Source organism: Urocampus carinirostris, chromosome 8 (assembly GCF_059441175.1).
Source record: "Urocampus carinirostris isolate Australia breed hairy pipefish chromosome 8, RoL_Ucar_1.0, whole genome shotgun sequence".
NCBI classification, from domain to species: domain Eukaryota; kingdom Metazoa; phylum Chordata; class Actinopteri; order Syngnathiformes; family Syngnathidae; genus Urocampus; species Urocampus carinirostris.
In genome coordinates, this window is record NC_142356.1 from 8,489,369 (window position 1) to 8,502,469 (window position 13,101).

General features: G+C 37.4%; 1 protein-coding gene across 1 annotated transcript in view; it reads left to right on the forward strand.

Annotated features, from left to right (window-relative positions):
• The window catches only part of stra6l (STRA6-like), a 29,907-nt gene that overhangs the window by 12,981 nt on the left and 3,825 nt on the right, over positions 1-13,101 (forward strand). Inside the window, exons 9-16 of the mRNA XM_088341493.1 lie at positions 169-277; positions 1,811-1,964; positions 4,634-4,709; positions 4,772-4,853; positions 7,982-8,030; positions 8,107-8,224; positions 10,867-10,986; positions 11,956-12,119. Coding sequence (XP_088197619.1) covers positions 169-277; positions 1,811-1,964; positions 4,634-4,709; positions 4,772-4,853; positions 7,982-8,030; positions 8,107-8,224; positions 10,867-10,986; positions 11,956-12,119 — 872 coding nt within the window. The remainder of the gene's footprint in view (positions 1-168; positions 278-1,810; positions 1,965-4,633; positions 4,710-4,771; positions 4,854-7,981; positions 8,031-8,106; positions 8,225-10,866; positions 10,987-11,955; positions 12,120-13,101) is intronic.

Genomic DNA, 13,101 nt, shown 5'->3' on the forward strand with positions numbered 1-13,101 from the left:
ATTGTCACAATGAGAATAAAGGTATACTGTATTCTATTCTATTCAGTGAAAATCTTCATTGCATTATGAGTCAATCATATAAAATCCTTTACAGTCAAATGTATAAAATCCTTCACTATTCAAGCACAGATCATAGATCCTCCATCATTCAACAATATTTTGTCACAGCAAGGCCTTGAGCTGGTTCCAGAGCAGGGTGTACGAGTGGGACCCTCACTTCAAGTTTCCGAACCGGATCGTCGGCACCGCCATCATATCTATCATTGGCCTTTATACGGTGAGTATAACACCCAACAAAGGATTTAGTCAACCACCAATTGTGAAAGTACCTCCAAGAAACCATGTCGATCCCAGCAGTGATGTGTTGGGATTGTTGGGAAAGACCACCTTTAAAATTTGAGATTTTCTTGAGACCTGGAGACAGACTAGGCCTCTCCAGGACCTTTTCTGAAGTGTTTTCACGAATCTTTTGTTCAAATACCTAGCCGTGTTTCCTATTCAATTCCCTTGCTGATGGAAGGTTTACACTCTGAATGTAATGATACATGGCCTCATTAATGCTATCCTTTAAAGTACTAAAAAGTACTACAAAGTACTAAAGAAATAAAAACTCCTACAAAGTAGTAAAGAGTAATAAAATGTACTGCAAAGTACTTATGAGTAGTATAGAGTACTACAAAGAATTAAAAAGTCATAAAAATGTCAACAACGCACTACAGAATATTTGAAAATACTCAAAATACTACAAAGTACTTTAGAGTATTAACAAGGTCTAATAAGTACAAAAGGGTACTAAAAAGGTCTACAAAGTACCAAAGTGCACTAAAGAGTACCACAAAGTGCTAAAGAATACTAACATTTCTTCAAAATGCTACAAAGAACCAAAGAATACCAAGAAGGTTTACGGAGTACGAAAGAGTCATAAAAAGTAGTACAAAGTACTATTGTGTATTTAATAGTTCTAAGTAGTAATGTGTACTACAAAATAGTACCAAAATGTTCTGCAAAGTATCAAAGTCCACCAAAGAGTATACAAATATCTTCAAAGAGTAAAAAGTCCTAGAAGATACTACAAAGTAATATAGCGTAGTAAAAAGTACTTAGCAGTACTAGAAAGTACTACAATGTACTGCAAAGTAATGAAGGGTAGTAAAACGTAGTAAAGAGTACTAGAAAGAACTACAAAGGAGTAGGATAAAATAGTACTAAAAAGGTCTACAAGCTACCAAAGTCTACTAAAGAGAACTAAAAAATACTGAAAGGTCATTAAAGGTACTACAAATTAAGGGTTAGTAAAACGTGGTAAAGAGCACTCAACAGTACTACAAAGAAGTAGAGAACCAAAGTGTAGTCAAAAGTTCTACAAAGTACCAACGTGTACTAAAGAGAACTAAAAAGAAGAAAAAAAATACTAAAAAGTCATGCAAAGTAATGAAGGGTAGTAAAAAGTATTAAAGCGTACTAGAAATAACTACAAAGGAGTAGGATAAAAAGAGTACTAAAAAGGTCTACAAAGTACCAACGTGCACTAAAGAGAACTAAAAAGTACTAAAAAATACCAAAAGGTCATTAAAGGTACTACAAAGTAATGAGGGTTAGTAAAAAGTGGTAAAGAGCACTGGAAAGAACTACAAAAAAGTAGAGTACCAAAGAGTACTCAAAAGTCTACCTAGTACCAACGTGTCCTAAAGAGTACTAGTACAAAGTACTAAAGAGTACCAAAAAAAACTGTAATAAAATGTTTTTGCTCACTGGTCATGCTTATTTTTCCCTAATGTGTGTCTGAAAGGCTCCATGCAATATCTTTCAGATGACGCTTGCCGACTACAGTCTGAGCCATTTTGCTTTTGGGCGAGTTGTCCAATGGAAGGACACGCTCAAGCACTTGGCGACATCTTGCAACGGGACCCAAGCGTTGGGGGCCATGATTCCGCAACTGGAAGAATTCATCGACGTGTCCAGAAGTCCGTTTTCTTGATTTGTTCAGTAGACCCCCGGGATACAGCGTCCCCGCCTTACCACGTTTCGCTCTACGGCAGTGGTCTGTAACCTTTTTTAAGCGTTGAGCTACCTCTTGTGAGTAATTATTGCGAAAAGCACCCACTTTGAGTTGAATTTCTAAAATGGGTTGCTAAATAGCTGAAAATAAACTTGTTGGCTAGAAAAGTAAACTGGTAAAAAAAGCCTAAAAGGGAGCTAGATAGCTAGCTAAGAGAGTAAAATATTTATAAATCCAAACTTGTTCGTCCGTATGACGAATTCAGTCTCTAAGATGCCAGTCTATTTCATGTAAAATGCTAATGGTTTGCGTCACGGCATTACAAAATCACAGGTATAGTATTGGCTGAACTACCTCCCACTATGCCTTTCTAATTCTTCATTTAGTTCAGAAACTTATCTCATCTCATTAGCCGTACCGCTTATCCTCATTAGGGTCGCAGGGGAGCCCATCCCAGCAATCATCGGGCAGTGGGACACCCTGAACCGGTTGCCAGCCAATCGCCGGGCACACGGGGACAGACAGCTCATTCACACCTAGGGACAATTTGGACCAGCCAATTCACCTGAAATGCATGTTTTTTTTGGAACGTGGGAGGAAACCGGAGTGCCCGGAGGAAACCCACGCAAGCACGGGGAGAACATACAAACTCCCCACAGGAAGTCTGGAGCTGGATTTGAACCCACGACAGGTTCCCATGACATGAACTGTACCGCACAAGCGCTAACCACTGCGCCGCCGTGCTGCCCTCAGAAACTTGTCTGGTTCATAAAGACTTTGTGAGCCTGCGATACAAGACTGTATTTTTTTCAATGTATCTACAGTATTTGCTATGGATCCAAGTCTTGCAGTGATGCTAAAGGGAGAAGCAAAAACAGGATCACCATGGAAACGAATTTATCAAGAAAAATTAAATTAAGCACACAAATCGCTACTCTTTCTAAGTTGCATGGCCCTAAACAATTGACAATCATAACTATTATAAAAAATAAGAAGGTGATTAAAGCAACAAAGTCTTTTTAATCCCTCAACGTTCCTAAACAGCTCAAATACCAATCCAAGACGTACCCAAAGTAAATTGAATGCATTCTGGAGAATATTGAAGGTTTTGGTCTCTTTTGAAAGGTAACACTCTGAAGTTTTGTCCAGATACTCCATAAAATCACTGCAGGTACTATTAACTGTCACAGACCAGGAACGGAGACGGGACCCAATAGCGTTCGTTTTACTCAAGTTTTATTGAGAAGGAGAACAGGACTTGCATCCAGGATCAGAGGATCGTCGGTCACGGGTAGCAGGTAGCTGGAACGCGGAAGTGGCACTTCCGTGTCGAGCGAAGGTAGTCGATGACAGCGAGAAAAAACAGGTCGATGGCCGGGGCGGAGGAGCAAAAACATAAACGGTTCCAGAAAAGAGGTCGGCAACGGGAATCGGACAGAAAACGGGGCAGGATAGAGTCGGAGAGTCACAAAAGCTTGCCTAGCTGGGAGCATAGGTTCGCAGACGATCTGAAGAGTTCTTTCAGGAAAATGGGAGTTTAAAAAGAGTCCAACAGCCAATCAGGGACCCTGGCTGTTGGCGCCAACGGGGCAGCCGCAGGTGCCCGAATTAGTAATCATGACACTAACATTGAGTAATCTGAGTTGGAACACAGAGAGATAGAAGGTTTTTATTCTAGCCTTTATCGCTTTCTCTCTTTTACTCTTTGTCTTTCTTTCTTTCACCCTTTGTCTTTCTCTTTCTTTTCTCTCTAGTTGTCTTCGTCTTTTGTCCCTTTTGTCTTTATCATCTTTCTCTGTCTTTTGTGTCTCTCTCTCTCTCTCTTTCTGTCTTTTTTTTTCTTCTTGTCTTTCCTAGTTTCTTTCTTTCCTTTCTTTCTTTCTTGCTCTCTCTTTTCTCTCTGCTTCTCTTTCTCTCTCGAACTCCCTTTTTCTTCCCCTCTCTCTCATCCTCTTTTTTCCTCTACTTCTTTCTTTGTCATTTTTCTCTCTTTTTTTCTACTTGCAAAAATTAACCGGGGAATAACATAGTAACGGGTGGCATGAGCTCAGGAGGTAGAGCGCTCGTCTTGGGATCAAGAGGACGCAGGTTCGATTCCCGGCTCCTCCGTGTTTTATGTCGAAGTGTCTTTGGGCAAGACACTGAATCCCTAATGCCCCCGATAAGCATGGCTGACTCCTTATTGGTGTGTGAGTGTGTGTGTGTGAATGGGTAAGTGTGAAGCACATTGTAAAGCGCTTTGTGAGGTCTTCATTGACTTGAAAAGCGCTATAGAAATGCAGACCATTTACCATTACAGATTCGTTGTACTTACTATTTTATTGTTTTAATGTTTTTATTTGGGGAACCAGGGGTTTAGAGACATTTACCATGAATCAGTTTGAATTTGAATCCATCATCAACTCCTCCATTTGCATCCACCGGCTTCTCCACTTGACCAGCTCAAGTCACATCACACCACAAATAAATCAAGTTTCATTTTTCCTTCACATGTTTATTGATTTTGTTATTTCACCAAATATGCACAGCACAACCTTTCTCCTCGTCGATCCCCACCGAAGAAGAGATGATGTATCCCTGGGGTCTCCTGTACTTCTAAGACTCAAGCACTAAACGTTTTTCTCTTCATTCTAGAGACGTGGCTTGCAACCACCATCTTCGCCAGCCTCAATTCCGTGGCTTACACTTTGCACGTCCTGGTGTGTTACAGGTAAGTTTCAGGTAGTTCTACCGAATCCAAAGGTGTCCTAGTGGGCTGTTTGGATTCCACAGGAAACACCTGAAGAGACTTTGGAAAGGAGAGCGAAGTTTTCTCCCCGAGAAGTTCCTCAAGCCCAGGTCTGCCGTCAGTGTGGTGAGGGAATCAAGTTGGTGGGCAACTATTTGGAATCGGGGTTCAAAAATGTGGCCGAAGGGCCGATCGTGGAGACCTGTCCAATGTCTTTCGGTCATGCAGACACAATACATGTAGTATTTGTTTTTATTTATTTTCAGGGTTGGGTAGGGTTACTTTAACTGGATTACTTTCAATTACTTTTGGATTACTCTTAATACCAAATATGCTAATAAAAGACAAAAACTCAATATGAATAAAATGATGACTCACAACACGTGGTGAGCTTTCTCTCCTGGCTTTGATCTCTTTGATCTCCGGCAAAACTAACATCAAATGCGACAGAAACAAAATGAAAATAAATCCAAACAGCTTGCCAACATCATTTTTGCCGTTGCAAGTATTCCGTTACTCCCCAAGCCTGCACAAAATTTTGTAATTTTATTCATATTTAGGTTTTTTTGTCTCTTATTAGCATATTTGGTATTGGAGTAATCCAAAAGTAATTGAAAGTAATCAAGTTAAAGTAACCCTACCCAACCCTGTTTATTTTTGAATGGATTACTTTCATCAAACTGCTTTTGAAATGCTCACAATGAAAGCAAAATAATATAGTAGGCCCCTGTTTTAAGCACTACATTAGACATCCAGTTTTGTAGTATTTCTGTAGTTGTACTTTTGGAGTATTTCTGTTTTTTTTTTTGGTAGTATTTCAGCAGTATTATTTTTGGAGTATTTTTATAATATTTCCATTGAAGATTTCTTGTAGTATATCTTAAGTATTTTGTGGTATTGCTGTAATTTATTTTTGATGTATTTCTGTATTAGTATTTTTGTATTTTGGGGTTATTATTTTATTAATAATGTTGTAACATTACTGTCGTAGTGTTTTTGCCAAATGTCTGTAGTATTTTTTTGTATTTCTTAATATTTCCGTAGTTTAATTTTTGGATTACAGTATAATGGTAGTGGTATTTTTTTAGCATTTAAGTAGCAGTATTTTGAAGTATTTCCATATTGTATTTCTGTAACATCTTTGTAGTATTTCCACAGTAATTTTTGTTAACTATATCGGGAGTGTTTTGTATGATTACTGTAGTCTTATTTTTGTAATATTTATGTAGTTTTTCTTCAGTTGGAATTTTGTAGTACTTCTGTAATTTTTTTGTAGTATTTCTGCAGTAGTATTTTATAGTATTTCTATTGACGGTTTCTTGTAGTATATATTTAGTATATATGTGGTATTGCTGTAATTTATTTTTGATGTATTCCTGTATTTGTATTTTTGTAGTATTTCTGTAGTATTCTTGTTGTTTTTTTGGGGTTATTATTTTATTAATAATGTTGTAACATTAATGTCGTTGTATTTTTGTAGCATTTTTGCCAAATGTCTGTAGGATAATTTTTTTGTATTTTTTAATATTTCTGTAGTTGTATTTTTGGATTATAATATAACAGTAGTGGGGTTTTTTTTGGCATTTCAGTAGCAGTATTTTGAAGTATTTCCATATTGTATTTTGTAGTATTTCTGTAATATCTTTGTAGTATTTCCATAGCATATTTTTTTGTAGTATATCGTTCGTGTTTTATAACATTGGTAAAATGGCGGCGCCCTCTGTTGGCTGCGGCTGCATCGGCTCGCTACAACGGGTCAGGTGTATCGACATTTCGTTCTGTGTACATTGTTACAAAGAATGACAATACAAAGGAAATTATTAATTATTATTATTATGTGTTTTGTATTATTACTGTAGGTGTATTTTTGTATTATTTTTGTAGGGGCATTTTTGTATTATTTTTTTAGTTGGAATTTTGTAGTATTTCTGTAATTTATTTTGTAGTAATTCCATAGTATTTTATAGCTTTTCCCTTTTAGATTTTTTATAGCATTCCTTTATTATTTTTGTAATATTTCGCTAGCATTTTATAGTATTTCCATTGAAGATTTCTTGTAGTATATCTTTAGTTATTTTGTGGTATTGCTGTAATTTATATTTGATGTATTTCTATAGTTGTATTTTTTTAGTATTTTTGCCGAATTTCTGTAGTCATATTTTTTTGTATTTCTTAATATTTCTGTAGTCATATTTTTTTGTATTTCTTAATATTTCTGTAGTTGTATTTTTGGATTATTATATACAGGTAGTGTTTTTCTTAGCATTTCAGTAGCAGTATTTTGAAGTATTTCCATATTGCATTTTGTAGTATTTCTGTAATATCTTTGTAGTATTTCCATAGTAATTTTATTTTGGTATATTGGTATTGTTTTGTATTATTACTGTAGTTGTATTTTTGCCATCATTATTCTGTGGTAGTATTTTTGTATCATAATATGACTAGTAGTATCTCTGTTTCAGTATTTGAGTACTTTTGTAGTATTTCCATTGTCGTATTTTTATAGTATTTGTTTAGTATTTTTTGTAATATAATTGTAGTTGTATTTCAGTAGTAGTATTTCTTTAAATATCACTGTAGTAGCATTGTTGTAGTATTTGTAGGTTTTTTTTTCATAATAAGGGTAAAAAAATATGTTATATCCCTGTTTTCAAGCACTACAATATGTTCGATTTGTAGTATTTTTGCAGTAGTATTTTTGTTATAGACGCAGAAAAGGAGGGCAGCACGGCAGACCAGTGGTTAGCGCATGTGCGGCACAGTTCATGTCATGGGAACCTCCTGCGTGGGTTCAAATCCAGCTCCAGACTTCCTGTGCGGAGTTTGTATGTTCTCCCCGTGCTTGCGTGGGTTTCCTCCGGGCACTCCAGTTTCCTCCCACATTCCAAAAACATGCATTTCAGGTTTATTGGCCGGTCCAAATTGTCCCTAGGTGTGAATGAGCGAGTGAGTTGTCTGTCCCCGTGTGCCCTGCGATAGGCTGGCAACCAGTTCAGGGTGTCCTCTGCCCACTGCCCGATGATTGCTGGGATGGGCTCCAGCACCCCCGCGACCCTACTGAGGATAAGTGGTGCAGCTGATGAGCTGAGACGCAGAAAAAGGACAATGAGAAAAAAGAAAACTTCAAAAATCTTCTTTTTTTAATGAGTAGTATTTTGTTTACTATTCTATATATTGTCATTTCATTCTGACCATTTTCGTTTGGCGAGCCGAAGATGAAAACGATAGCTCATTTTTTGGGGGGGTTTGCGCAGGCTTCTATCGCACGCTACTCCGGATGGCAGATCGCTTTCACGCTTTGGGGTAAGCTTGAATTTGAAAACCCGGGGAGCCATAAATCCAAAGACGAAGAATAATGGATGGACTTTTTGTGTTTCAGGTTATCTGATGGTCCACTTTGTTCACTTCCTGGTCGCGTTGTTGCTAGCCTACGCGATCGTCCTTCCGATTCAACGAGGCCAAACTCTGAAGATGCTGTCCAACTTGGGCATCCTCTTGTAAGCTTGGCATTGAAAACGTTTTTCGAGAAGTTACCGTAAATTCCGGACTATAGAGCGCAACTGATTATAAGCCGCACCCACCACATTTTAAGGGGAAAACTGCTTTTGTACTTACACAAGCCGCACCTGTATATAAGCCGCATGCGCCCACATTAAAACATGTAACACAATCACAAAATTAACCCAAACCCGACATTGAGTCCCGCGATTGTAACTGAATATAAAGTACACAGTCCAAAAACCACAGCTGGCAAAATGAATGGAAAATGATACCGGTACTTAAGGTTTGATGCAGACCTGCAGAGTCCGGGTCCCGTTGAAAATAATCCAAGGGAAAAAAATGTATATTTCCAAAGGTAAGGGTGGGAAAAATATGTATCCACTATTGTCCGCTGTGTCCACAAACACGTCTCACCTTTACTCCACTTCCCGTCAGCCCCCGTTGTTTTCGCCCCTTCTTTTTGATTCGCCCGTGGAAAACATATCAGAATAAGTCTCTAAAATAAATACATTACAAAAATATACAGTTGCTAATACATAGTATACATGGTTACACATATTTACAAAGAAAGACGGTACACCGAGAGAGTTTTCAAAGCTTTAATAATAATATTATAACTTTCATCCCAAACCGTGCCTGTAAAGGGTAGCAATACGCTACTAGGAACACGCTCGCAACACAGTAAACGGGTCTGTTAAAAAAAACATACCGTACATGTAGATACCACGGTAAACCGTTCTCATCTTCCTCCTTATAACTGACGTCATCAAAGTCGTCTTTCTTCAACATGGGTAAGAGACTTTATCATATAGACGTCGTCCCACGCTCCCTTATTCAAAAACACGCTAGCAACACGCTCGCAAAGTAAAGTTTACGTGCAGTAGCTCTGTTTCCTTCTTTATCGGACTGCTCGATTGCGTTCTTTTTGCAATTTGCATGATGAGGATATGTATGCGCTAATTTAATTTGTGCACAAGCTAAGAAGTTGCAGTCTTCCTCGGCGCATATATTCCACCGGTCTAAATCTTACCTTTTGTACTCGAGCGCTGCTGGCGGCTGTTAGAAAAATTACATAAACTGGCCGCATCACTGAATAAGCCGCAGGGTTGAACGTTTGGGAAAAAAGTAGCGGGTTATAATCCGGAATTTACGGTAAATACGATTTATTTTTGAAAATACTCCGTATTCAAAACAGGCCTCTGACGTGTTGATCCAATAGATTCCATGTTTAACTTTTTGGGATGTGCTTTGTAGTACTTTTTGAGTGCTCATCCTTACTTTTCAGTAAAATGTAGTACAATTCAGTTTTTAACTTTTTTTTTAGAACTATTCAATATTGTACTCCTTTCAATACCTTTAAGGACTAGTTAGTTTAGTAGCATGCGGTACTTTTCAATAAAATGCAGTATAAAATAATCAGGGTTGGGTAGGATTACTTTAACTGGATTACTTTCAATTACTTTTGGATTACTCCAATACCAAATATGCTAATAAAAAACAAAAGAAACTGATTATGAATAAAATTACTAGATTTTTTGCAGGTTTGGGAAAAACGGAATACATGGAACGGCAAAAATGATGTTGGCAAGCTGTTTGGATTTATTTTCATTTTGTTTCTGTCGCATTTTATGTTCGTTTTGCCGGAGATCAAAGCCAGGAGAGAAAGCTTACCACGTGTTGTGAGTCATTATTTTATTCATGTTTAGTTTCTTTAGTCTTTTATTGTCATATTTGGTATTGGAGTAATCCAAAAGTCATTGAAAGTAATCAAGATAAAGTAACCCTACCCAATCCTGAAAATAATGCAGCACAGTATAGTACTTTTTAGTGCAGTTCGGTATTTTTTAATACATTTTCAGTACTTTTTAATACTTTGTAGTACTTCAGAGTACTTTCAAGTACTTGGCCTGGAGAAGGATAAGCGCCACCAGGCTGTACTTGCCCAAGACGCACCACTGGAAATGGTGGTTAAGGGATCCAACCACAACCAACTACTTTCAGGACTTTTTAGTACATTTCAATACTCTTGAGTACCCTTCAGTACATTTAGTAATTTTATGTACCCTTCAGTAGATTTGAGTACTTTTAAGTACTCTTCAACACTATTTAGTACTTTGTAGTACTTTTCAGGACTTTTTAATACTTTTCAGTATTCTTAAGTATTTTTCAATACTCTTTAGTACTTTTCAGTACTCTTCGGTATTTTTTTTACTCTTTAATACTTTTAGTACTCTTCGGTACTTTTTAGTACTGTTCAGTACTGCTGTAGTACTCTTTAGTACTTTTCAGTACCCTTTAGTACTTTTCAGTACCCTTTAGTACTTTTTAGTACTGTTAAATACTGTTCAGTACTATTTAGTTCCTTTTAGGACTTTTTAGTATTTTTCAGAAATGTTTAGTACCTTTTCAATACTGTTCCGTACTTTTTAGGATCTTTTAGTATTGTTCAGCAGTCTTTCAGTACTCTTTAGTACTTTTTGGTAGCTTTTTAGGACTTTTTAGTACCTCTATGTATTTTCAGTTTGATGGATAAGAACCAGTTTTAGCCTTTGTTTTATTTAACGTTGGATATACATTGCGTTTGAACAGCGTTGCATGAACTTCTCGTATTAATGGTCTTTTTACATCTTTTCTGTAGTCTGACCATAAGCCTGGTGGTGGCAATGGTGATGCTGCAGATCGTTTTGGTCCAGATATTTTTCCTCCAGGAAAAATTGTCCCCCACAGATAAACACAAACCTCTGGCACTCAATAACAGGTGGGTTGGAATTTCACTATGTTGAAGAAACATAGGATTTATTTATTTATTTATATAAGAATTAATATTAATATGATAGTTCGCGTATTTATGCCTAGTATTCAAATAAATGTTTGTTTTTTTAATGAAATGTTTTTGTACCACTTGGAGGCACTAAAAGTTACACACTGTCCCTTTAACAAGTGCTTGAATTTGGGCATGAAAAGGGTGTACAAACCCTGAAAGAAAGACAGGAGGATAGAAAGTGAGAGGCAGAGTGCAAGAGAAAGAAAGGTAGAGAGAAATACAGAGAGGAGGAAATGGAGAGAGGGAGAAAGAAAAAGTGTGAGAGAATGGGAGAAAGATAAAAAAGCAAGAGAGAGGGAACGAAAGAGACAAATAGAGAGAGAAAAAGGGTGACAGAAAAAGAAAAAATGAAAAACAGGGTCAGAGAAAGACAGAAGAAAGGAGAGAGACAGAGAAAGAGAGTGAGCGAAGAGAGAAAGACACAGAGAAAGAAAAAGAAATAGAGAATAGAAAAAAGAAAAAAACAGAGAAAGAAAAAGAAAAGAAAATGAAAAACAGAGGGTCAGAGAAAGACAGAGGAAAGGAAAGAGACAGAAAAAATGAGAGAGAAAAGAAAGAAACACAGAAAGAGAGAAAAAGAAATAGAGGAAAAAAAAGAAAAAAACATAGAGTAAAAGAAACGAGGAAGGGAGAAAGAAAGAAAGGAGAGAGTGAAAAAAAAATCCAACTTCAGTATCTTTGTGAGTGTCTTGGTCTGGCTTTGGTGACATCAAGTGGACATATTTAAAACGGCAGCTTCTTTTTCTCTTGGGCTTCTCTCGGCGTTGTCTCGCAGGCTGAATCAAAACCCTTGGCGCGCCCTGCTCTAAAATAAATCTCCGATGACATTTTCTAGAAATGATCACGTAAAAGAAAAGCCCCAAATCACCACACCTTCTTATGAATTGTCTCTTTTGCCCCCAGGAAAGCATTCCACTGCTTCAACTACTTTTTCTTCTTTTACAACGTGATTATGGGAATAAGCAACTGCATCATGAGGCTGATGATCAGCATCGTCTTGGGAACTTGGTTGGTGTCGCGCATCGACCGCACCATCATGCAAAGAGGATACGAAACCATGGATGCCGGTAATTTCAAGTCTCTGAGATCCTATTGTAGAGGAAGAACACAGAAATACAGTAGGCTCTGAAGTCCCCGCCTTATGACATTTTCATTTTACAGTGTTGAATACGATTTTTTTTTGCCGCCCCCTTTTTACTACTGCATTTTCCCCACAATTACGACATCAATAATACATTATTTTGCGTGCCCAGTGTGTGGAAACGGTCACCGGAAGGTGAATACAATTTACCATAGACCCCCAGGATACCCCGCCTTACAATGTTTTTTAACCCCACTTTACTTCATTTTCCCCACTATTTGACTTAAAAAACAATTTTATTTTCCATGCCCCCAAAATTATACAATTCTAACTTTGCAGTGTTTGCGTGAACGACGGCCAACAAAGGTTATTAAAACGTACAGTAGACCCACAGGATACAGTGTTTTTTCTGTCCCTCTTTACAGCATTTACCCTACTATACGACATCATTTAATTGTTTTGTGTGCCCTAAAACGTATCAAATTCTATCATTGTGGTGTTTACAGTAGACCCCCAAGATACAAGGTTTTTCCGGACCCTCTTTATGACATTTTACCCACTATATGACATCAACAACAGAATTATTTTACATGACCAAGAATTTAAAAAAAAAACTTTGTGGTGTTTGTGCATATGATGGGTTTTGTGTCAAAGATGCCCGTCATATGAAATGCTGGTCTGCTTTTGGTTTGCCTCACGACATCATGAAAATGCTGATCTGCTTTTGGCTGAACTACCTCCCACAATGCCTTTCTCTTCATTGACTTCAGAATCTCGTGTGCTCCGTAAAAACTTTGTGAGTCGGCGATAAAATACTGAGAATATTGTCTTGTATTTATTGGCTATGAGTGCACGTGCTTGAAGTGATTCTATAGGGAGAAGCAAAACATGATAACCATGGAAAATAAGCTTGCGATGATCTAGAGAGCATATGCTAAGTTGAATGGCCATAAACAATGGACTATCGG